Source organism: Acomys russatus, chromosome 12 (genome assembly GCF_903995435.1).
Source record: "Acomys russatus chromosome 12, mAcoRus1.1, whole genome shotgun sequence".
Lineage (NCBI taxonomy): Eukaryota > Metazoa > Chordata > Mammalia > Rodentia > Muridae > Acomys > Acomys russatus.
In genome coordinates this window covers 55,569,074-55,595,886 of record NC_067148.1, presented here as the reverse complement: position 1 = coordinate 55,595,886, position 26,813 = coordinate 55,569,074, and the positions used below count along the sequence as shown (strand labels likewise).

General features: G+C 46.3%; 1 protein-coding gene across 1 annotated transcript in view; it reads left to right on the top strand.

Moving 5' to 3' along the window:
- Ptprm (protein tyrosine phosphatase receptor type M) overlaps nucleotides 1-26,813 on the top strand; it is a 680,548-nt gene that overhangs the window by 137,518 nt on the left and 516,217 nt on the right. The window contains exon 2 of the mRNA XM_051154461.1: nucleotides 22,513-22,635. Coding sequence (XP_051010418.1) covers nucleotides 22,513-22,635 — 123 coding nt within the window. The remainder of the gene's footprint in view (nucleotides 1-22,512; nucleotides 22,636-26,813) is intronic.

The following is a 26,813-nucleotide window of genomic DNA, read 5'->3' as shown; positions in this document are numbered from 1 at the left end:
CTCCCTCATACACACACACACACACACACACACACACACACACACACACACACACACACACACACACACACTCCCTGCCTCCTCTGCAGAGATAGTAACAAACAAAAGCCTCCTCTGGAATCCCTAGAGTTAAAACAACTCTACTTTTAAGTGAAATGATTCACCTCCCAAGGCTAGCCCTGTCTCTGCCTTGTCAAGCGTTTAAAATATCCATTTACTTCGAGTCAGATAAAAGCCTGTGTTTGCAGATACCGGAAGAAGCCTGCTATCTACCCCCATTGTGATAGGTAAATGCTGGTTAACTAGCCTGTTTCACTTCTTAAGCAAAGTCCTGTTCACCATGGGTTTTAAGGCCTGGCATCACACTTGAGACGCATTTCCCAGCATTTAAAATGGTCCCAGGTTTTGCTGGGGAAATTGGTAGCACGGTGTGGATTTTATGATTGGAGCTTACTTTTCTCCGTTGTTGCTTTAGTAACTATAAAAGGAAACACCGTGGGGGTAAGTTTAGTTCTGATAAGCTGAATTTTAATCCACACCCTTCGCTCACTTGGAAGTTCCGTTGTTTTATTATTATTTTAAAATGAGCATTGCGATGATGCCTAAGCCTCTTAGTCAATGGAGCTTGTTAAAGGGGATTTTGTAACATGTTTTGTATGGCCAAGTCTTCCTCCACATCACTTGATGGAATTAATCTTCTTTGTGACTAATTTGGAAACTGCCTGCCTGCATGACCTCTGGCTGTGCAGGGCATCAGTGCAGTGGCGTGCACAGGGTAGCTGTGGCTGTGGAGAGGAGACCACACCATTGGCAGTTTCTACCCAGGTAGCACACTGGCTCCTGGACGGCCATTGTAAGCCACTTCTGTTGTACATTTAAGGTCTCCCCTACTTCCCCATCGTGCGCTCCGCCTCTGCTTTAGCCCCCCTCTCCCAGTCACTTTCAGCAGCTGTTCTTTCTCCATATTCATGCGCTAGCTCACTGCCAGTTCACCTCATTTTATTCTTCATTTCTAAAAGAGTATACACCAAGTTAACTCCCAGAGTACCATGGCTTTAAACATCCTGAGATGAGCATTTGAGGCCAGCAAGGAGATAGAGACAACCCCCTGACCCCCACCCCCCCCCAGTCACCTCCACCCCGAATGGTGCTGAGGATCTTTTTTATTTTATTTTTTTTATTAATTTATTCATTTTACATCTCAATAGTTATCCCATCCCTTGTATCCTCCTTCCCTCCTGCTTTCTCTCTACTCCCCTCCCCTATGACTGTTCCTGAGGGGGATTTCCTCTCCCTGTATATCCTCATAGGGTATGAAATCTCTTCTTGGTAGCCTGCTATCCTTCCTCTGAGTGCCACCAGGCCTCTCTATCCAGGGTATGTGGTCAAATATGGGGCATCAGGGTTTGTGTGAAAGTCAGTCCCCACTCTCCACTCAACTGTGGAGAATGTCCCAACCATTGGCTAGATCTGGGTCAGGGTTAAAACCAGAGACACTAAATTGGTTAGAAGAAAAAGTGGGGAAGAGCCTGGAACACATTGGCACAGGAGACAACTTCCTGAACAGAACACCAACAGCCCAGGCCTTAAGGTCAACAATTAATAAATGGGACCTCATGAGGCTGAGAAGCTTCTGTAAGGCAGGAGACACTGTCAACAGAACAAAGCAGCAGCTTACAGACTGGGAAAAGATCTTCACCAACCCTGCATCTAACAAAGGTCTAATATCCAAACTATATAAAGAACTCAAGAAATTAAATACCACCAAACCAAATAACTCAATTGAGAAATGGGTCTCAGAACTAAACAGAGAATTCTCAACAGAGGAATATCAAATGGCTGAGAAACACTTAAAGAAATGATCAATGTCATTAGTCATCAGAGAAATACAAATCAAAACAACTGAGACTCCATCTTACACCCATAAGAATGGCTAAGATCAAAACTTCAAGTGACCACCACATGCTGGCGAGGATGTGGAGAAAGAGGAACACTCCTTCATTGCTGGTGGGAATGCAAATTAGTACAACCACTTTGGAAATCTATCTGGTGCTATCTCAGAAAACTGAGAATAGGGCTTCCTCAAGACCCAGCAATTCCACTCCTTGGAATATACCCAGAAGATGCTCCAGCACACTACAGGGACATATGCTCTACCATGTTCATCTCAGCCTTATTCATAATAGGCAGAACATGGAAACAGCCTAAGTGTCCCTCAGTAGAAGAACGGTGCCAAGGATCTTGTTGTGATCTCCTGTAGGCTACAACAGAGCCTAGCTCACAACAGACAGGTGTGAAACTGTGGTTGTCCCCTGATCCCGGAGCTATTGGTAAGGTTGTTTTCCATGTGTAGGTATCACAGGCAGAAGAAGGTGGGGCCTGCTTGGAGAGCAAAGACACTCTTATTCAATATCCAAGGCCGATACCACTTGCTTCCAGGCTTGTCCTTCCAACTGCTTCCAAGACTGTGTGTCTGTGCAGCTCGGCTTCTGCATCTTCGTTTCCTCTGAGGTGAACCTGCTGTTTTCAAGTCATCCGTTAGACGTTTCCCCTCTAGTTTTTCTCTAGGCTTTCTGTGACACCTCTAACTGTTAAAGACAGGTCTAAACATCCACACCTGAGTCGGCCTTTCTTTTCCCCCCTTCACTCCCGCTTTTGACTTGGCCTTTTCATTCTCACCAACAACGCCGTCCGTCTGTCTCAACACCACAGCCGCAGCCGCTGCTCCTGCTGCTATGCTGCTTCAGGAAAGTGATTTTCTGTCTCCAGATTTTGAGCTGCAAATGGGCAGAGCTAGTGGGTCACACATTGTGGGAGTATGTGTGTGTTATGAGCGCATTTGTATGTAGGGGTGTGCATAAATGTGTGTTGGGAAGGGGAAGACACTTCACTTCTTGGGGGGGGGGCTTTAATTTACTTCTCTAGACAGGATTGGTCTTTGATCTGGAACTTGTCCTCGTTGGCCTGGGGTTCACCAAGTGGCCTAGGTTAGCCAGTCACTGAGCCCAGGAGATCGATCGGCCTAGAATATTTCCCAGGTACCTGGGACACTTGTGTAAAGAAATAGGGTCTCCTTTGGTGAGACTAACACCCATAGTGCCTGCAACTTTCCTTTGTAGTGCCTGGCTTTGTTCTTTTTTTGTGTGATCTTTCATTTTGGGGATGAAGCCACAGAAATGGTTGGTGGGATATAAGAGGTCAGAGGTCAGAAGGAGATGGCGCTGTCCCCTGCTGGCTAGGTTGTGTATCTCTCCCTCCTTAAAGCCAGTAGGAAAGTCAGTGCCTGGGAGGCAGGTATGTGGGGTTGGTTGGCAGGACTGATGGGGAACTCCCTGTAAGGCTTCGGCAAATGATGTGGCTATGCGCTAGACTGGCGGGTGCAGTTCTCAAGCACGCTGCCCCCCACGGCACCCCCGTGCCTTGGTTTTCTGTGTCCTCCTTTCAATGCCCCTGCCAGAGCAGGACACTCCGTTCTCACTACTTTTTAGATGTATGGTCTGATAGAGTGCTCTTCAATTTAATTTCCTAAGGGGCACTACGATATTTGGGGTCATGATTCTGATGTTAATAAGACAGATCAAACAGCTAGCAGTTACGGAGGGATACAAAACCCTCTGGGAAGAAGCAGAGCCGTCACAGGAAAGAGGCAAACCAGGCTTCCCTAGGAAACAGTAGCAGGCAAGATCCAACATATGCCAAAACTTAAATTGATTTTTATATTAAAAACTCAAAAAAATATATGAATGGGTTACCATGTGACGTCACAATACGTGTATACACTGGAAAAATAAGATTAAATATAGATATATCCCCAAACACTACCCCTTCTTTATGGTGAGCACAACTTAAAATCCTTTCTTCAGATTATGTGAAAAGCTTCTTACAAGAAAGAAAGCATCACCAGAGAGAAATGATAGCTCACAGACTGCGAGAAACACTTTGAAAGTATATATTCAATAAGTGGTTCCAATCCTGCACATGTACTGACTCCCAAGATTTAAAGACGGACAGTGAATTGAAGACCTACAGATGGCAGTGAGTGGTAAAATTGTTTAGCCCCAGCAATCATTGGGGAAGCAAAATCAAAACTATAATGAGCTTCTGTGTCACCCCAGCAAGAACAGCTGCTACGCAGACAAAAGGTAGATGTTACTGGCAAGCAGGAAGAAAAACAGGAACCTTGCACACTGCTACTTGGCGTGCGCATGAGCGCCGCCACCATGGAAGACAGCATGGTGACTCCTTTAACAATGCTGACAAGGACCACCGTATGATCGTTACCTTGAGTATGCGTGCCAGGAAAAAAAAGGAGGTGTGTCAAAGAACCATCTGTATCTTCCGATTCACTGAGGTATTATTTATAATACAAGGTATAGACTTATTTTGTGTGTTCATCAGCTCATGGGCAAGTAAAGGGAAGGCTGTGTGTGCACACAATAGCAGGGAATGCAACCCTGCCATTTGCCATGACATGGGTGGGACCAGAGACCACTATGCTAAGCAAGATGAACCAGGGGCACAAAGGCAAGCAATACACACACCTCACTCCCATGAGCACTCTAAAGTGGTTGTCTTGTGGAGAAGGAGGGGTCCATAGGGTTGCCAGAGCCAGGGAGAAAAGGTGCAAGTGCTAACCGATGGGTATGAAGGTCCCGTTTCATAGGGCAACGAGGTCTGGGCACAGTTTTATGGTAGGGTAATTGTAGATAATGACAGTGCACTACATATCTCAAAAGGACTAGAAGAAAGATCTCTTTGGTGTTCTTCCGTAGTGTTTGAGGATGTTCATTTCAAAGGATTGTTAAATCGGCTTACCTTTTTATGTAGTGAGGAGAACCAGAAGCGAGGGGAATAAGAAAAGTGCAGCACGCCGCCAGGTGTGGGGTGCATCAGCCAGGTGTGGGGTGCATTAGCCAGGTGTAGGGTGCATCAGCCAAGTATGGGGTGCATCAGCCAGGTGTGGGGTGCATTAGCCAGGTGTAGGGTGCATCAGCCAAGTATGGGGTGCATCAGCCAGGTGTGGGGTGCATCAGCCAGGTGTGGGGTGTATGCCTGCAAACTCTGGGAATGAGTCTGAAGTGAGCTTGGACGACTTAGAACCAGGCAAGTCAGGGCTATGACGCAAGATCCTGCCTTAAAAGAACTCTATCAAAAAGAAACAAATGCAAACATACACAGGAAGAAAGAAAAGAAAGGAGAAAAAAGAGAAAAGAAAAGAGGCTCAGGGGAAATGGTTCAGTGGGGAATGCGCTTGCCCAACCATGAGGACCCAAGAACTCGCAGAAGGCTGGGTGCACCCACTGTGTTCATGGCAAGATGGGACGTAGAGGCAGGAGGATCCCTGTAAGCTCTCAGCCTGCCACACACAATGGGAAAGCAGCAAAGGGCGTGTGCCAAGTGAGGTGGAAGTCAGGGACAGGTGCCTGCGTTGGTTCCATATGTACTATGGCACATGTGTACCTGTGCAGGCACACACAGAGATGTGCCCATATCACATGCTCGCACAGAGAAACACGTATTATACACATGTGAAGGGAGGGAGGGAAGAGGAGAAAGCCAATGGTGTCCCTTCTTGGGTGTGGATAAGGAAGGTCTGTCTACTTCATCAGAGGACAAAGGTGTCTAGGAAAATGCTTGCAGGCTCATAAAGCTAAATGTGTGCAAAAGTAGGATTTGAAGATCGGTCCCATAATATTAGTCTTTGCTTTGTTTGCCACTGGCTTGTAAACAGACGTGAATTTAGGTGAGAGAAAAAAGTCTATTGCCATCTCTTTTTTCTTCTTCTTAACTGCCATGGGCCTGGTGTGGCCAAGCGTCTTGTCTACAAATTCTTGCCTTCAACAACTGACGGGTTGCAGTGAATTGTCTTCCCTGCTGTGCTGGCGGCCTGGGGAGAAGTGTGGAGGATATGAAATTGTAGGCAGAGGCCTACACACTCACCTTATAACTCAAGTCCACTCCCCTTTAGAACTGCCATTGCACGGGGCTAGCTTATACTACCGTGTTGCATGTCAGTTCTCTGTGGCAGTGGCTTCTGCAGTCTCTCTGTCCTTCCATCCCTGCATTCCCCTGAACAGTTGCTCTAAATGTCATAGTCTCTCTCCATCGCGCCGTGTGGGGCAGTAGCTGTTGTTGTTCCAGTGTTGGTACTAATTTCTCCTTTGGAGCAGTGTTTCCAAGCTGGAGAGCATTAACAGCTTTTTGTTTGTTTGTTTGTTTTGTTTTTCCCCAGTTTTGAAGATATGTTTAGATCCCTGGCAGGCCCCTTTTCATGACTCCATGCTTCCCATTTCTCTTTTGTCCTGGTGCCGTGGATTGAATCCAGCTCCTGGTACATGCCAGGTAAACCCAGTCCCACCGGGCTACACCCCAGCACTCTCTGTGGTTTTGATGGATCTTTGTTTTTCTTCTGGTGAAACAAAAAGTAACATAAGCAGCCAGCCCTGTCTTCTGTAAACAGTGCCTCATGTGTCCACGCCCTTGCTTGACATCCGTTCCTTCGTGCAAGATTCAGAGCAATCACTGAGAGTTGGTTCTAGGAGTTAAGTGTTTTCTGATATGTACTTGAAAACACTAGGTCTCACCTGTTTCCTCCTCATCCTCCCTTCTCCTTCCCTGTCCTGCAGGGAGAGACGTCAGGCCTCCTGCATGTCAGGTGGATGCCCTGCCACTGAGTTACATAGTCAGCCCTTTCTCTCCGACTTTCTTTCATTAGCGTCTTTCTAGCACCATCAGACTGGCACTTAGTAACTCTATAAAAGGTCTTTGGGGTGTTGAGATGCCAGTGCTGTTTGGCTGCCAAATTCAAAGGTAAAGTATCTGATGTGACCTGTTTAATGAGATACAACTTTCTTGGGCAGTAGATATGTAGAAAACATCCTGGAGCGAGTTTCCTTTGTGATTGTGTAGACGTGTCCTACGTGAACAAATGTGCCTCTTAGGGGTTGGGGCTCCCAGGGTCAGAGTCTAGCTTTGGGTTGTCTAGTCTATGGCTCAGTGTGACTCTGCTGGTGCCCCTTGTCCATAGAAAGGAGTAACACGCATGCCCTGCCCCTGCCATCACGCAGCTGTGATGGCTGTAATGAATCATGTTCCTGATAGCATGAAAATCCCATCCCTGGCCAGGATGTCAGCATTCTCCCGATGGCCTTGGCAGCCTTGTCTTCAGCCTCTCTTAGAAAGTGCCACAGTATACTTTCGCCTCACGGATACATAACCGCCTTCCCGTGACACGGCTAGTTGATGCTTTCTGGGGTGCCTGGTCTGTGCTTCCAGCCGTTCATTTAATGTTGCCACTATGCTTTCAACGCCTCCTTCTCCGTAATTTCACCCTCATTCTACAGAATCCCTGATACTGTCACCTTCCTGTCACAATGTTGAGTTTCATTTGACCACACGTGTGCCATGTATTCATATCAAAGCTGAGGGTCAGGAAGCTATGTGGAGCCTTGGCATGACTTGGGAGAAACTGGGTGTTGATTGGATCTGCTTTGACAAGTCAGGTAAACTCTAGTCTCCGTGACCACATTGCATCAAACTGTAGCCTGTGGATCAAACAGGCCTGTGCCTTTTGTAGTTTTAGGATACAGGATGGCATGGCTATGTGTAGACATGTGAGGCGGACATTTCTCAGCGTTAAGTACAGACAGGTTATAAGTGACCTAGGATACCTCGTAGCTGGTGCTTGCTTACTGTGTCAGTGGGAGTCCGAGGGCACAAACAAACCCCAGCAGGGATGACTTGGATGGATGAGAATGACAGTGTTAGTGCAGAGGGAAGAGGAAACTGATTCCTTCTGTGGCCATGGTCTCCGTGGCCTCCATGGCCTTTGTGGTCCCTGTGGTCTCCATGGTCCCCATGGTCTCCATGGTCTCAGTGGCCTCCATGGCCTTTGTGGTGTCTGTGGTCTCTGTGGTCTCAAAGTGTGCTATGCAGTTCTCTAGGCAAAGGCATGGGAGACCAGTACATGAGAGAGGGAAGCAGCAACATGCACACGGGCAGGAGTGTGGAGAGTAGACTAGAGGCCATAACCCTTTCGTTTGGTAGAGATGATAGTTTGAGTTCCCTAGAGACAGTTGAGTGATGATCTGGCATGTCTTTCAGACTGGCCCAAGTGCATTAACAAAAGATCCCTGACAATCTGGTACAGGTAGCCACTGAGTTATCCTTGGACTAACTATGGATTTGTCCCTGAGAGTCTGACACCCTGGGGAGTTACAACATTTCTGCCAAAAGGAGTCCGACCTTGTGGCCAGCTCTTTTGTATCCTCAAGGTCACCCTAAAATGCTGGCTTTCAGCATCACTGAGCAAGGCGAAAGGCAGGGCACAGAGAGGGACAAGGCCATGTGGTGGTCCTGAAGCCTTGGAAGAGTCGAAACTCTTCTATGAGTAGACAAGTTGGCGGTTCAGATTTTCCCACAGAAACGTGGGAGGGAAGTGAGGTTTCTCTACCCAACTTGTCAATCAGGAACAAATCTACCAGAATAGCTCAGTGTTTGGGGGGGGGCGGGGCCGGGAAGGGTGTTCTGTGGACTGCACTGTTCACCTGCAACAGTAGGCCGCTTACTTTTCAAGAAATAATTCAGGTCCGTACATTGTCCCTGACCTAATTAAATCTTCTGGTGTCCCCATGAGTTTTCCATTTTAATTTTGAAGCTAGCAATGTAAAACAGTAGAGTAGAATGAGTTTCCTTATTGAGAGTTATTAGTGAAAGGCTCACCTTACTGTCCCATAGTTAAGGTCGCATTGGCATTTCTTCGATAAATATCTCCCTGAAATTTATAGAGCATGTGGGGGAGGGGGGGTCAAAATTGGTGCCACTTGGTTTTCACTCCCAGCCTGAGAACTTTTGCATCAGTCAAGTGTATTGTTGAAAAGTAGGAGTGTTGTCTCATTTTTTCCTCTCAATCCCAGGATACAAGTGAGCACGTTACTGGTGGTGGCGATTTTAGTTCCGTGGGTAGGACTCAGCAACTACAGAGGGACAACTGTTGCCAATGTGTTTGCAATGATGGCCAAGGTGTCGTGGTCATGAAGAACGGTGGTTTCAGCTCCCAGCATGCCACCTTTCACCACTGCCTTTAAAGATCTGTAAATGAAGCTTACAGGGTAGGAGCTTTGGGTCGCTTGTGTCTGGGTACACTCCTGCCACTGTGTCTCTCCTGTACCTGCCAGTTGCTTTGCACAGACCTCCCATTGCCTGGCCCAGCTTGCTACTCTCAGCCAGCCTGCTCTTTGAAGTCCACTGTGGGCTGCAGGCTAAAGTGTGACCAGATCATTGAGTGGGCACTTAATTAGGACAAGAGAGACATAGTAGCCACAGTGACCCTGCGAAGACTAATGCTCCCAGCTCCCTACATTTGAGCAACTAATTGGTCTGAGAGAATGAAGGGCGGGGGAAGCTGACTCACTGCAGTTTTGTGCTCTGTCAGCCTTGCTCTCAGCTCGGAGGATTTTTGCATGGAATGTATTTTCTAATTTTAAATATTATGTAAGAAGTCACTGTCTTCAAAGCTTGCTTTCTTTAGGCTGGAGCAACAAAGTTTGTTACTACGTGGTGACTGGTTTCCTACCCCACAGACTTGAAGATTGTGTATGTAACAAGTACTCACAACATTCTTCTGCCGTTCAAACCTGAAAGCCAACAGCAGCGTGACTGCTGCCTTTAAGTGGAGCCCCGGTGCGCTCCATCTAGTCTGTGTTTTTGTTGACTTGTGCTGAGGTCGGCTGAACAGTAGCCGCATTATGCAGATTCTTAGAATAGCAGGCCTGGGAGATCTTCACAGTCTTGCCTCTAGTTGCTGGCTCTCTGCTTTCTTTTTCCTCTTTATGATTTAGGAGAAGGAGAGCCTCAGGATAGCCTATGTTCTTCCTTGTCCCTCCTACAGAATCTCCACTTTGTTCCTTTTAACCCTCTATGTCCCCTGAGTTATCGTCCCATTGTCTTTTGTCTGCTCCCTTCTTCTATCCTTTCTTTTTCCTGCCCTGATTTGATGATGGACACCTAAGTCCTAATCGGAAGTGGCTGAGAGAGGCAGGCAGATGCCACCAGTCACATCAGAAAGGAGAACACTCCAGAAGCAAGAAGACTTCTTCCATTGCTGTGGCCCAGATGTCGATGTGCAGTGACTGGGGCCCAGGGGACGCTTTTCTCTCACCTTCCTTTCTGCCATACACAGCACCCTGAGTAGAGGCTGTTCCTCACTTAGTCATAAAAATTCCTTCACATAGTTCTATTTAATGAAAACCAAGCATTTTCTGGGACTGGGGTTTAGGGGTGCAGAGATGAACAGACATCCCCCGCCTTGTTAGTCACTTGCAGTGTGGCAGGGAAAACCACCATGGCCACGGTAAGGTTGAGCCGCAGTCTTTGTTGTAGGAACACCAGAGTGACCTGTTCTCTAGAGCCATGGTTGACAGGAAGGAATGGCAGATCTTATCTGTGAGATGGCATCCATAACAACGACCTCAGAGAGGTGGCCTCCGCTCTGGCATTCGAAGAATGAATGAGAATATTCAGATAGATGCTGGGAGTGGAGCGCACTTTGTTCAGTGGGTGGGAGAGCTGTGTGCACAAATGCGTGGCATCGCACTGAAGATGAATAGCCATCTATTGTTAGGTATATGATTAAAAGGAAACCGGGATAATAATCTCAAAAGGTAGATGGGCTCGACGTCTCTGACATCCCCCCAAACTAATAAAACCAATAATGTACGTTACATGACAAAATTGAAATGCTTTCCTGTGGGCAGTTAAGAGTCAATGAGAAGATTTACATATAAGAAGAGGAAGTGTACAAGATATGCTGTAGGAAATAGTTATGTCGGAATGTGTCAGCCAAGTGAAGACCTGGCCTGAGACTCACGCCACGGTATAGGAGGGATGAGGAAGTGCTGGGGGAAAGCCTTGAGAGACTCGTGTGGGTCATAAGCTGTCTAGCAGAGAGCTAAGTGACCCAGTCGGTATAGACAATGTACAGAAACACCAATGAATTGGTGTTTCTCTCTGAGATGCTGTGAGCCACATATAGTTTCAAATATTCATCATCTGGACTCAGTGGCCACTCTTTGGCGTGTACCAACAGGTTTAACCTTCGCTGTTTCCATGGTGGCTAGTAATGGGTGTTAGGGAGGTGTATCCCAGAGGGAGTAGATTCTCAGATTTGCTCATGATCAAAACTATCCATGAAAAAAATTCCTTCATGGAACTTCGGGGTCTAAAGACAGCATACAATTCCTCAGTCTTTTCAATGGTGGCTTTTCAAAGAGACAGCTGGTTCCTCAGATGAGCATAGACTCAAGTGATAGGAAGCGTTTACACAGCTTATTAAAGCTCAAGGTCTTTAGATCTGGGAGTTGCCCAAGAGCAGTGAGATGCCTCACTGTGTCAAGCATGGAGGATGAAGGAACAGAGGCCACTTGGGAGAACTTCCAGGTCAGGAAGAGCCGCAGGCCGTTCTTCTTATTCCTCGGTCTCAGTGGGTCTGGGGCATCTGGACCAAGTGCACCGATTCCCTACGGCCTGTTTCCCTTTGCCTCTAGAGCTCATGGAGGCTGCTTAGCTCTAAAAGCCACACGGTGAGCAAGACACGTTACAGGCAGACCAGGACTCCGCCAAACCTCTGAACCCTCCTCCCTGGCCCCAGTTCAGTGCCTTCACCTTGTGTTTGATTAGCCATTCCCCTACTCATAGGAAATTAGAACAAATGGTTTATAATGCCAAGAGGATACATGAAATGGGGCATGCCTTTTCCTTATAACGTGATCCTGCTCAGTGACTGTAATGGGTGGAGATGTGTTTCCCCGAGGTATGTGCATTTAGCCAGCATGACTGACTGGCTGAATTCAGTTTATCTGCTGCGTCAGACAGTAACTTATGCTACAAGTTATCAAGAAATGGGTTTGTAAATCACAGCAAGCAGGCAGCAGGCAGGAGTGCTCCCGGGCATGGATGAGACCCTGCCTTCTATTAATTTCCTGCGTTTGTCTTAGCATGGTCGTTTTCTGCTTGTTGAGTGGATCCACCTAAGAGAAAAATGGCAGGTGGACGGTATCCCGGCAGGGAATGGGAACATGGGAGTTAGTCCTCTGAGCCAGGCCTGACGTTTAACTGTCCTTCCTTTTTGAGGTGCTTATGACTAAACTCTTAAGTGTATTCAAAGCTGTGATGACTGAAAGGTCAGGTGATTTTGAGTGACTAGAGTGTGTCTGGCTGTTTACAGCAGAAAGTATTTGGGTTCAACTTACAGATGTTTTTCTAGTAACACTTTAAAAAGTCAATTGCACGCATGCTGTGGTGCTTGCACATGCACCGTACATGTACCATGCAAACATAACTCATAAATAACAAAATGTAGTGATATGACTTTAAAAAAACCAATGTCCCCCATTCTTAGGTGCCCCATGGCCTCCCTCACTCTAAGCATCTGCCACTGACCCATCTTCTGTCCTCCCCAGGACCTGACAGTGTCTTTTTAAACTATTCAAAACTACCAATCTAGAGCAGTTCTTTAGAAATAGGTCAGTGATAGATTATTCTGGGACCTTTTTAAAAGCCTCAGATCCCCAAGGCAGGTCCCAAGAGTTCTAGTTAAATGTGTTATTCTCAGAGATTGATTGTCAAACAGTCTACATTAGAGTCACTGGAGGCTTGGTAAAATCCACGTAGCTGAGGGGCCACAGCATCTGACTGAGGAGTTGGAGTGTAGCCTGGAAATTTGTGTTCCTATTGTGGTCCCCACAGATGCAGCTGCCCCCAGACCCACTTGATAATCTCTGCCCCAGTGTGGGAACCTGAGGCGCGGGATTCAAGGGACCATGTGCTCCGACTTGAGTTGACCATCTACTCCCCTCGGCAGTGTTTTCTTTCCTAAGTCTTCACTGTAAGGCAGAGGCAGCCAGATGAGTTTTATAGTGCGGTGTCTGGACTGTGGTGTGAAGGACAGTGTCATGGGGTGGACTGTGGTGTGGAGGGCAGTGTCTCGGGGTGGACTGTGGTGTGGAGGACAGGGTCACTGGGTGAACTGTGATGTGAAGGACAGGGTCACTGGATGGATTGCGGTGTTGAGGACAGGGTCACGGGTGGACTGTGGTGGGGAGGACAGTGTCACCAGGTGGACTGTGGTGTGGAGGACAGTGTCACGGGGTGCATTGTGGTGTGGAGGACAGTGTCACCAGGTGGACTGTGGTGTGGAGGACAGTGTCACGGGGTGGACTGTGGTATGGAGGACAGGGTCACGGGGTGGACTGTGGTGTGGAGGACAGGGTCATGGGGTGGACTGTGGTGTGGAGGGCAGTGTCACGGGGTGGACTGTGGTGTGGAGGGCAGTGTCACGGGGTGGACTGTGGTGTGGAGGGCAGTGTCACGGGGTGGACTGTGGTGTGGAGGGCAATGTCACGGAGTGGACTGTGGTGTGGAGGACAGTGTCACCAGGTACATACACAACTGCACAGTGAGTCTGTAATCGCTGGAGAATTTAGGAATAGAAATTATGACCCCACCCACTAAAAACCAAAGATTTTTAAGATCAAAAAGGAAAAAACAAAACGAAACACTTCACTGCTTGCTGCTGTCCAACCTTTTTAAATATTAGGAATCTGTAGATGGACAGGAAATGAAGGCTGTGGTAAAGGTAATAAGCCATAGAAGCTTTGGAAACAAGCTCATTTGCTTGCACCATGCAAAAAACGTGTCCATGGGCAAACGGCATGTTTTACAATAGAGCATCGCATTAGCCATTTAAACGCCTGTGCGATGTGTAAAAACTACTTGCAAGATTAAATTATGTCGGAGAGCTTTTCTATAATGCTCAGTGTCTGATCCACTAAACATCATGGCACACTCACAAAGTTTCAGAGGCGCCGTATACTTTTATCGTTTGGCAGGCAATTAAATGTCAATGTCAGTGTGATTTAGGCAAGGAAGGCTGGGCCTCCGCTGTGTGGGTATAGACACTTCTTTAACTCTTAAAACAATCATGTCCGTTATAGATCACTTCCTGCTTATCCTTTGAATTGTGTAGCTTATAGCTATTTGTCCTCCATAGTTTTTAAGATTTAAATAAATGGTTAGAAACACCTGCGGTCCCATGTATTTCACACAAAGACAACACTGGGCATTAATTCTTTGAGGGAGCATTTTTAGCACTTTTTTTTTTTTTTTTTTTTTTTTTTTTTTTTTTTTTTTGGTATATTTTCTCCATGGAGAGACCCATTTAATACTCTTGTATAAGTTTGATAAAACCTGCCTTAAGTGGGGTCATCCTGTATTTAGAACAAATGAATAAAACGCGCTAGAAAGTCCCTCAAGGGGCATCACGGTCTTCCACAGAGAAACTCTAAGTGGACTATAATCAGAACCGTGTCTGTAAGTCTGTCTGCTCCAGTCTGTAAGCCTGTCCCACCAATTCAAAGCAGAACTCAGGATGCAGGTTTATCTTACACGCTTGTGGAATGGACACTGCATTGCCCCCCACTTGCTTTGCAGAGGCTTTGCCTTCAGTTGCTCCCTTACAGTGCAGGCCAGTGGCAATCGGAGTGTCACTGACTGGCTTTGGTGAGGTCTGTGAAAGGTGCCCACAGAAGAGAGCCTGGGTTTTGCATGTAGACCTTGGTTGAGCTGCTGGCTACGAATAGGAACTTCAGGGTGATTGGGGGCTCTATTTGATCATGCTAAACTGCCGTTTGTAAAAATAGGCGTGGTCAGTCAGGGTCCATTCGGGAGGCAGACATAACACATGGGCTGGGATGTGGGAAGCAGCATCCAAAGACTGCACCGTTACTGTTGGAAGAGCAGAAGCTGATGACTAAAGGATGGCAGGGTGTAGGGCAGCCCCACCCCAGCACAGACGTGGAGCTGAGCCTGGCCAAGGCTAGTGGCTGAAGGGAGCTCTTGCAAGAGTGCACCTGCAGACCTCAGAGGAGACATGTCCCAGAGAGCAGGGCATGTGGCAGTGCCCCACTGTTAAAGGCTCTGGGGAGACTCCAGGACACGCTATAGCTGGAGATGTCAGGACCAGAGCAGGTCCCTGTTTGGTTTGCTAAGGACCCTACTAGGCACCTAGTAGGTGCACATCTTCCTGCACGCTCTGTCCTGAACCCTCTCCCAGGAGAAACCTCAGCTCTTGCCAACTGGGACAGAAAATGTAGGTCTAGACCAGTGAGTGCTTCTCAATCTTCCTAATGCCTCAGCCCTTTAACATAGTTCCTCATGTTGTGGTGACCACCAAACATAAAATTGCTTTTGTCGTTGCTTCATAACTGTGATTTGATACTGTTCTGAATTGTAATCTAAGTATCTGTGTTTTCTGATGATTTTAGGTGACCCCTGTGAAAGGCTCACTTGATCACCAGCAGGGATGTGACCCACAGGTTGAGGACCACTGAGCAATCACTGTTAAGGGGAGTTAAAGCTGATGGCTGACACAGGAATTTGAAAACTACTGCTGTTTGCCACTAGGGTTTTAGAAAAATAAAATAAACTAAAGCAGATTAAGTACACCTATTATTTCATGTTATAAAGTAAGTTCTTTGAATCACACACATTGAGGCAGAAGACTCACAGTGGGTTTGAGGAACAGGCAAAAATGACAGTGCCCTCAGAAGTTGGCTAGCATTTGCCCACTTTAAGGAATCAGTGCCTGTGGCTAGGAGAGGACGTTGGAGCCCACAGGCTGCTTAAAGGAACTCTCACACACTGAGGATTGATTTAAAAGGTCAGCCCATCCAGTCGGTTTCAGGTTAACAGCACCTGCCCCAAACTGTAGTGACCTTGGTAGCATCTTTGAATCCTCTGGAATAAAGTTCGTAGACTGCGCTGCTGTTCACAAAGCTGAGGAGATTGCATGGAAGTGATTCTGCACATAAGCAGAGAATTGTTTAGTTTGTATAATGTGTATAAATGTGAGCTGGATCGGGGCAGCATGACTGCAGGATGCAGTCAAAGGAAGTTTATTTTAGATTTGTCTGTAGGTGCCACTTTTGTGCTGGTGCACACAGAGGCCGGAGGAGGGATCTGGACGTGGTTGTGAGGTGCCAGATAGGTGCTGGGAGCTGAACTGAGGTCCTCCAGAGAAGCAAGAGGGACTCTTAACTGCTGAGCAACCCCAATAAGCAAATGAATTAATAATTCACATCTGTGTGAGCTTGACGCATGTTTGTGAGCACAATCGCCACAGCACAAGTGTGTACGTAGCAGGAGAAGTTTGTGAAGTCAGTTCTTTGCACCCACCTTTATGTGGGTTCCAGGGATTGCACGTGGGTTGCCTGGCTTGTACTGCAAGCTGCTTTACCCACTGAGCCATCTTGCCAGTCCTTTGGGATGACTTCTGACTATAGCCTGTGTCCGTTTGTTTTTGCTCTGTTGTCTACGACTATTCAGATGGGTATGAAACCTTATAAATGCCTCTCTGGAGCACAGGGAGGCCACCTTCTTTATGCCTTGTAGGGTAATTATTTCCCATCACTGTTGGTGAAAAGAGCCATCTGTGTTACTCCAGAGAGGAGGCAAGATAAATTCCCTCCAGTATGCAAATGGCAATATTTTATTTTCATAGATCAGGAGTGACCTTTCTAGACAACTGGGCTTGCTACCTAATTATTGCCAGCGTAAAAGAATGTCGGAGAGCCACAGTTTGCAGAGAGTTCATTAACATTTAACTGTCTTATAGTTTTCAGCCATAATAAAAAAAAAAAAGTGAAGATATTGGACCCCACAGTCAAGTGTCATCTTGAGATCTGAATTCAGATCAATGGTATCCGGGTTGAATTAAGATAGTGTTTTTCTTTTTTAATGTCTAGAGGGATATTCCGCCATTCTTACATTTGTGTTTTTCTAGTAAAATTCTTGCAGGCCAATTCTGCGTTGAATTTAAGAGAATGCATTGCCTTTTGAGGGTTCAGGGAGGGTCTCTCGGATTTCTCTGTGCAGCATTGGCTGTCCTGGAACTCACTCTGTAGACTGGGATGACCTCAAACTCAGAGAGGCAGACACACGAATCTCAAAAACAAAACCACTGGAATCTGGACCCTATAGACAAAGGAGGAGATTGCCAAAGATCACTAAAATGTACTATCTGCTCCATAGTCAGACGCACAGCAGACACTGCAGTGAGAGCGTCCCAGGTAGCTCATGATTTAAATAAATAAATAAATAAATACATCAATAAGGAAATAAAGAAGGGCAATGTGGGGCTAGAGCATTGGCTCAGAGGCTGAGAGCATTTGTAGCATTTGTAGCTTTTGCAGAGAACCAAATGTGTGGGTGTATGGGTGTGGGGTGTATCTGTGTGTGGGTGTGTGTCTGTATGTGGGTGTGTGTCTGTGTGTGGGTGTGTGTCTGTGTGTGGTGCATATGAGTGCAGGTGCCCACAGAAGCCAAAAGAAAGCCCTGAGTGAATCCCTGGACCTGGAGGCATGGGTGACTGCGAACAGCCCAGTTTGGGTACTGGGACCAGAATGCAGGTTTTCTGAAAGAGCAGCAGGTGATCTTAAATGCCAAGACATCCCTCCAGACCCAAGGTACCCGTTCTTCCTCTCTGTTGATTTCGTTAAAAATAAAATTTCTGGGGGCTTGACTCTGGAACTTGTCACTTGTTTCAATGGAAAACCACATGAGGGCAAAAACTTAATCATCCTATTTTTTTTTTTTTTTATCTACCAATTCATTCATTCATTCATTCATTCATTCACTTTGCATCCAGATTGTAGCCATCTCCCTCCTCTCCTTCCAGTCCCACCCTCCCTCCCTCTTCTCCATCTTCCCTCTCCCTTACTCCTCAGAAAAGGGGAGTCCCCCGCCCCCACACACCAACCCACCCCAGCACATCAAGTCACGTCACGTCCTCTTCCCCTGCAGCCTGGCAAGGCAGCCCTGCCAGGGGGAAATGAACAAAAAGCAGGCAACAGAGTTCATGTCAGAGACAGTGCCCCTCCTCTCATTAGAGAACCCCCATGGAACCCATCAGCTCCATCTGTGTAGGGGGCTAGGTCCAGTCCATGCATGGTCCTTGGTTGCTGCGTCAGTCTCCACAAGCACCCCCAGGCCCTGGGTAGTTGGCTCTGTCTGTCTTCTTGTGGAGTTCTCGTCCCCTCCAGGTCCTTCCATGCTTCCCCTGATTCTTCTACAAGGCTCCCCGTGCTCTGCTCAATGTTTGGCTGTGAGTCTCTGCATCTGTTTCGATCCACTGTTGGGTGGAGCCTCTCAGAGGACAGCTATGCTAGGCTTCTGTCTGCAAGAAGAGCAGAGTATTGTTAACGGTGTCAGAGGTTGGCCCTCTCCCATGGGGAGGGTCTCAGGTTGGGCCAGGCATTGGTTGGACATTCCCTCAATCTCTGCTCTATTTTTATCCCTGCACATCTTGTAAGCAGGGTAACTTTTGGGTCGGAGATTTTGTGGGTGGGTTTGTGTTCCCCTCCATCCACTAGGAGTCAGGTCTAGTTACAGGGTGGCTTCTTCAGTCTCGTGACCCTTGCTACCAGGATTCTCAGCTAGAGTCACCCCCATATCCTCCTAGGAGAGCCACCCTGACTTAGGTCTCCAGCTTGTCACAGAGATACCCCCGCCCACAGCTTTTCTTCTCTCTGCAAGCCCTCTCTGTCCTCCCCTCTCCACACTTTCTCTCTTACCCTGTTCCCCCTCTTCAATTGCTTCTGCTGTCTATTCTGTTTCTCCCTCTGAGTGGGATCTAAGCATCCTCCTGAGGGTCCTCCTTGTTACTTAACTTCTTTGGCTCTGTGTATGTGGTGTGGTTATCCTGCACTAAATGCCTAAGATCCACTTACAAGTGAGTATATTCCATGTGTGCCTTCCTGGGTCTGGGTTACCTCACTTGAGATGATCATTTCTACTTCCACACACTTGTCTGAAAATTTCATGATTTCCTTGTTTTTAATAGTTGAGTAGTATTCCATTGTGTAAATGTAACACAGTTTCTTTATCCATTCTTCTGTTAGGGACCGTCTGGGTTGTTTCCAGTTTCTGGCTATTATGAATAAAGTTGCTATGAACATAGTTGAGCAAATGTCCTTGGTGTGTGGTGGAGCATCTTTCAGGTATTTGGCCAGGAGTGGTATAGCTGGGTCTTGAGGTAGAACTATTCCCAATTTTCTGAGAAAGCACCAGATTGATTTCTAAAGTGGTTGTACAAGTTTGCACTTCCACCAGCAATGGAGGAGTGTTCCCCTTTCTCCACATCCTCACCAGCATGTGCTGTCACTTGAACTCATTGGCACATGAGACAATGTCCTTGCCTCTTCTCTCCCCTCCCCTCCTTCCCTCCCCTTCCCTCTCCTGTCCTCAACCTGGCGTGTGCTGCTCTTTGTGGTCCCCCCTTTACTGTATCCATCCTCACATCAGCATCTGGTTACATCCTCAGTGCCAGCAGTCACTTGGAAGACCAAATCCTTAGTGGGCCTTGTGTTGCTTTGTGGACACTTGTGCTGTTCCTGCTGTTTCCGTCTGTGGTGAGGGAGTCAGCGTTCTCTCTGTTTTCCCCAGGGGTCCTTTGCGCCAACACTCACTAACATTCTCTTTTCTTTACTGCTAATACCAGCACTATTTGTGCCGTCTGGCTTGTTCCTTCAGTGCTGAAACTATTCTCCGTGTCACAACTACACTTTGTAACAAAAGAGGACTTGTTTTTTCTCAGAAATGCTTGCATAGTTTTTGAACATCTCGCCCATATTGGAATGTCAGCATGGAATGCCCGTACTGGGTGCTGGACAGATCCACTTTGCTTCAGGACCTGTTAAAACACTGTAAAAGGAGGGACGTGTGATGATCATTTGTTCTCAGGGCTAAACTTTGAACTTAATTCTGCACCTTTGACAATGAGGTGGCATTCCCAGGGCAAGGGTTAGTTGAAACTCTTACTATTGAGAGCATCCTAGAAGATGGGTTGCTGGCTTCACCCCAGGTCTAGAGCTCCTGACTGAGACATGGCTACATGCTTAGAGGGCTGCTTGGGACAACCCGAGCTTTCTTGGCTCTCTCCTGGTGAACATTTTCCAGCACATGCGGGCAAATTTGGACAGAGTCCTCGTCATATCTTCAAATGCAGGTGGAGTGGCCCTTTTCCAGACACGTTTGGGTTTGGAGGAGTGTTTTGAAGCACTCGGTATATAGTACTGAGCTCCAGGGGACTGAGCGTGAACACAGGCACTGTTCACTTCCTACAGGGCTGCACACATAAGCCTCATGCTGATGGGCTTTGCATTGTTTTTTGTGCGCTGGCATTTTGATTTTGATCCATCAACTGAAATGAGGTATGGAAGTGTGTAAGCTTGTTGAACTATGTCAGCAAACAGAAAGTTTCAACTTCAAGAGCATTTTGGATTTTGTGAGTAATTTAATCACTCTGTAATGTAAATATAGGACAGATTATGAATTTCAGGTGACAGGGTTAGGACTGCCAGAGCAGTCAAAGGGTTGGAGTGATGACTGAAAGAGAAACGGTCTTAGTAAGGATAAGTGGGCAGTCCTGCATGCTCGTGTATGCGCACACACACACACAGACACACACACAAACAGAGACACACACACTCTTTCTCTCACACTCACACACAGACACACACAGACACACACACAGACACACACAGAGACACACACACACAGACACACACAAACAGAGACACACACACTCTTTCTCTCACACTCACACACAGACACACATACTCTCTCATACACACACATAGAGACATACACGCTCTTTCTCTCATACCCACACACAGACACACACACACACACACTCTCTCATATACACACTCTCTCTCTCTCTCTCTCTCTCTCTCACATACACACACACACTCTCACACACACACTTTCTCACACACACAGACACATACATTCACACACACTCTCTCTTACACGCACATCATTAAACACACTCACATACTTACACACACTCACACACACTTACACACACTCACAAAGGAGAAAAACGATTGTCGGTGTGGAAAGCCACATGCTTTCAGCTCAGGATGGACCAATGCTTTTGGCAAAACTATTATTAGGGTGAGGTCAAGAGAAGGGACCAGCTGCATTCCTGCTCCGGCACAGGGTGCCGTTCCCTGGGACACTGTTCAGAGAACACCTGCCAACATGCTGACAGATCTGAAAACCTCCCAGGAGGAACCAGGGAGAGCAGAGCTTGTATTGCCTGGGGAAGCTAAGGTGCAGAACATGACAGCTCCTTTCAAATTGTCAGTGTCCCCGTGCTGGAGCTGGGAGCGTTCCTGTTGCCTCATGGGCTGAAGGAAGACAAATGGGTGCGCATTTCAGGAAACAGGGTGGGGACTAGGATTGCTCCGTGTGATCTGGGAAGTCCCTACATACTAAACATGCAGTCCCTCATGTCTTCCGAGACTGGGTGGCTTGGAAAGCATAGGACTCATCTAGGTTTGAGGGAGGAGTGTGTGTGTAAAAATTGGGTCAGGTGACCTTTCTCTCTAGTTTGTCAGTGCTGTTTTCCTTGCGCTTTGCCTCTACAGTGTGCACGGCAGGCATAGAACAATTGCAGCCCTAAAAGTGCATCTCGTCACTAATCCTCACTTCTAAGCAACTGCCAACAATTATAATTAATATGTTGAATTAATAGGATTCATTTATTACACAACTGATTATGTAATATCTGATGTTCCCTACATAATGGACAGCAGGCTTTTCACAGTCATCACTGTGGTCAGTGTCATCATTCACTGTGAACCCTTTGGCCGAGGACCTGCCACCTTGAGTAATTCAAGGTCACAGGCATCCGAGAGACTGAAAGCCACCACCCTGCTGGATGACACTGGTGTGAAGCAGCCGAGCCCCCGAACATGTGCACACTGCACTTTCTGTCTTTTCCTTTAAATAGCTTCATTCATTGTCCCAGAATTAAGAATTAAGCAGATGTTTCCCACATGTTTCGCCTTGAAATGTCTGCCACCGAGACTTGTGTGGACTATAAAGTGACTTTATGATCTATTTTTGATTATGAGACCTCAAATTCCCTAGACCATAATCTGAAAGCTGCTTCTGTGTAAGAAATAAAAGGATATTAATATTTTGCAGGCCATGCTCATCATTTGCAGTATGCCTTGTCTTTTACTCTTTTTGTACCAGTGTTTTACTGAAAACATTTCTTTTTAGTTTTTGAACAAATTGTATTTTTCAATTGAAACATATTGAGTATTTGAGGGAATCCTATTAAAGTGTTGAATGAAAGATAAAGTTTCTGAGTTCAGTATTCATCTGGAAAATGTGGATGTTAATTTTGCTCATTTCAATTGTCTTCTTCCAACATGGGGTTTCTTCTAGAGAGCAGCATAGGTGTCTGTATTTGTAAGGCATCGTTAGCCCTCAGCAATACTTGTCAAGGTTACAGAAGTGGTCAGACTCACAGGTCCCAAGCCAAGAGGTCAAGTCAGACTTGCTTTGATGTCACTTGGAAGGCTGTTTTCCCGATGCACCTCAGCTCATTTCAGACTTCCGGTTGTACCTCACATTGCTTTGCCTCTTGTTCCTCCACTGTAGGTGGCTGCCTCTTTGATGAGCCCTATAGCACCTGTGGATATAGTCAAGCTGACGATGATGACTTCAACTGGGAGCAGGTGAACACCTTGGCCAAGCCGACCTCTGATCCATGGATGCCCTCAGGTTTGCTCTCTCTGTTCGGTGTTCTTTCTGAACTAGGGGCATCTGGAGAGTCTTAATGATAATCATAGCATTGCCGTTGAAGGACACTGACTGAGTGGAAGAGCATGTTGGTCTTTAGGTGCTGTTCTCAATGGCTAACTTGCTGGGGAGGGTGGTGAAAATTGCACCTCTCTTTAAAGACAGTTCACTCTCCATATTTGGACATGTCTTAGGTGAATTAGTGGACACCACCCAAATGATCCTTTCTCAAGCAGCAGATGTGGGGAACAGTTGGGTGTCCTTTCTGGAAAGCATGTGTCAAGGACAATACTCTAGTACCTTGAAGGCCACTTCCCTGCTCAGCTTTGGGGGCGGGGGCGCTCTTGTGCCTGGGAAATCATGCTCTTGACAGCATTCAGAACGTGCCTGCCTGTGCTTTATTGCTCCCCTACAGAGCAGTGCTTGGTGAGTGTCGTGCCCTGTAGACACTGCTTACCTCACTGAGCAGCAGCCAGAACCATCTTTTGAGGGGAGAGTGAAAAGGTGGCCACTGATGTAAAGGCAGCAGAGCCTGACTCTGTGGGGGCTCTCTGTTCTGGCTGTGACCTTGGCAGTTCTTTTAAAGTTTTAGATGTGTAGATTTGTTATTGAAATAGGCCGATAAACATGCTGTTTAGGATTCAAACTCTTTGAAACCTATTCTTGAGATGTAGTTTTCAGATAAAACACATATTCAGACTTTTTCATGAACACCAAGCTTCTTATTACTGTGTCTACATGCAGCGTAATTAGATCTTGGGTGTGATCTTGAACAGGCAGCTTCTGAACAGGAGGTAGAATCTAATGTTCTTAAAGATTCACTTATTTATTTATTATGCATACAGTGCTCTGCCTGCATGTATACCTGCAGGTCAGAAGAGGGCATCAGATCATATTACAGACGGTTGTGAGCCACCATGTGGTTGCTGGGAATTGAACTCAGGACCTCTGGAGGAGCAGTCAATGCCCTTAATCTCTGAGCCATCTGTCCAGCCTCACTAACGTTGTTCTTAATGAGCTTTAACAAGTATGATGCCCACCATGGTCTTTCCTCTCTTTCCCACAGCTAACTCCTTACAATTCTCAAGTCAAGAACCCAAATCTCTTTAACACTCCGGCTTTGCTAGACTTCTGAATCTTCACAAGTCTTGCTTGGTTCCCTCAGTTGACTTTGTAATTTGCTCTCTTTTTCTTTCTCTTGAGCATGTGTCCCTTTCAATGCTGCTTCTGGGTTTAGTGGGTCACTCCTGGTTTGACCCACTCTACTTCCTGTTTGCCTTCTTATCTGTGATTGACAGAGAGACACATAGTTGTGTCCTTGCTACATTGTTCCTCCCCAAGCAGTGTTCTTGCTCTGAAAGCCTTTGAGTCTTTCTCCGTCATATCCTCAGGTGTCCTTTGGTGTTCATTGGTGTCCACAGAAGCTGAGGTGGTGGAAAGTCAGAACTGTGTCTATGCACAGTCTGTCTTCCCATTGGATGAAATCTATGCCTCTCTGTATGCCTGTGTGTCACTAAGGATGGAAACCAGGGCCACATGCATGTTGGGCAAGTGTTCCATCTACCACTGGGCTACACCCCACCCCTCCAGTTTGTAATTCATCACACTGTGTATCTGCTTTCATTACTGTGACCCTTTACATTGAAATTTAATTTTTCCAGTTTGAAAAAAAAGCAGTTACTTTCAAAAAGAAGCCCAAATATTACAGAGTCCTCTTCAGCCTGGGCTGATTCTGCTTGAGTCATAAAGACCTCGCTTGATGAAAAGAGGCCACCAAGCCTGATGACCCGAGCCCAACACCCAGATCAACATGAGAGAAGGAGAGAACCAAGTCCAGAAAATTGTCCTCTTACCTCTCATTGTAGGAAACAAATTTGTCTAGAAGTCCAGATACACACACACACAGACATACATACACACACACACACACACACACACACACACACAGAGACAGAGACACACATACATATATATACACATACATACATACACAGAGAGAAAAAAGAGAGAGACACAGACACACATAAATATATGCATACAACACACATGACACACATACATGACACACACACATGACACACATGACACACATACATGACACACATGACACACATACATGACACACATGACACACATGACACACATACATGACACACATGACACACATACATGACACACATGACACACATACATGACACACATGACACACACACATGACACACATGACACACATACATGACACACATGACACACACATGACACACATACATGACACACATACATGACACACATGACACACATACATGACACACATGACACACATACATGATACACATGACACACACATGACACACATACATGACACACAGAGACACACACACATACATAGGCACACACATACATACACACAGCAGGTACACACATACACATACATATGCAGACAGAGTCATATATATGTCACACAATAATAAATATGCAAATGTAATAACAAAAACTATGAACATTTCTTATGATAAAGGGATGGTAGAGAGCCATATGGCTTTTATTAACCACGGGGGTTGTTGTTTAAGCCTTTATTTAACACTACACTTGGATTTGTTCTTACATCTGTGCTATTTAGTCAGCTATGTGTAGGCTGGTGTTGTATTGGCTCAGATTAACAGTTGCCCTCTTGGCCAAATACATTTTTAAAGGAGAATAATATTTTGTGAGACAGGAATTTCAAAATTTCAGTGTCCATGGAGTTTATCGCACACGGCTATGGCCATGCACACAGACAGTGGGCCTCAGTTTAAGCTGTGTGGTCAGGTCTGCGTAGCTGGGCAGAGGCTTGGTGGTGCACAGAACTGCATCCTCCGTTTTGACACTGGGGAAGTTTGCAGTGCTGAGCAAGGCTGTTTGAGTATCAGCCCTTACCTGAGTGTGTTGTTTCAGATCTTGGCTTATGTTTTTTCTAATTTCTATATTCACATTATGATTATTAGTCAAAAGCATAGTTTCATATTTTCTTTCACTTCCCATTTCTGTGGTTTTCCACATAAACAGGCTTGAATCTCTCCTTCACTGCCTAGTGCCACAGTCCTGGCTGCACTGTGATTCTTGTCAGCAATAACCCATCAAAATGAGTTTCAGAATGATGACAGCCTGGAATGCTAACTAATTTTAGCCTTTAAAAAATATTTATATATTTATTATGTATACAATGCTCTGCCTGCATGTACATGTGCACACCAGAAGAGGGCACCAGATCACATTATAGATGGTTGTGAGCCACCATGTGATTGCTGGGAATTGAACTCAGGACCTTTGGGAGAGCAGCCAATGCTCTTAGCCTCTGAGCCATCTCTCCAGCCCCTAATTTTAGCCTTTTTGTTACTCTGTCCCTTTTTGAAGTCAGCTGTGGGATTTGTTCCTTGGTACCTTCCTTGTGCGAGGCGTTTATCCAGTTGAGTTGCTCACTCCTGTGAGCTGGTAGCATCTCTCTGGAAACGCGTGTTTAAGAGGAGTAACTGCCAAGTGTCATACAACTCTATACTTTTGTAGTAGGTTCTGCACCATTCTGCTTTCTTAAGAGTAAAACAACAACAAACTTTCCCTCATGGGCAACTGTGCGGCTTGTTTCATAAGAACTGACCTTCATTAGCACTGAAGGGAATTTTAAATCTCTATCATAAGGATTGTTACTCTGAGCATGGGAACTTGGATTCGGACCCAAGTGAGAGCGCGATGTGTTTTGTTAGCCCTGTGGCTTCCGGCCTGGAAGACTAAGTCACACTGTGAGCGGGACCATGGTCCAGGTTTCTCTATTTTGTCACTGTATGATACTTGTAACTTACTACTCTAGTTTTGTTTCTGTTTACTTTGGTTTGGTTTGGTTTCGGTTTTGGTTTTTCAAGATAGGGTTTCTTTGTATAGTCCTGGCTGTCCTAGAACTTGCTCTGTAGACAGGCTGGCCTCTAATTTTAAACAGCAGATACTTATTTATTTTATTTAAATACTTTTTGCAGTTCTGAGGAGTGAGCTCTGGGCCTTGGACATGCTAGGCAGATGTTCTGCCCCTCAGCTATATCCCAGCCATTTTTATTCCTTTATTTTGAGACAAGATTTCACTAAGTTGTCAAGCTTGTCTTGAACTCACTCTGTACCCCCACGTAAAGCCC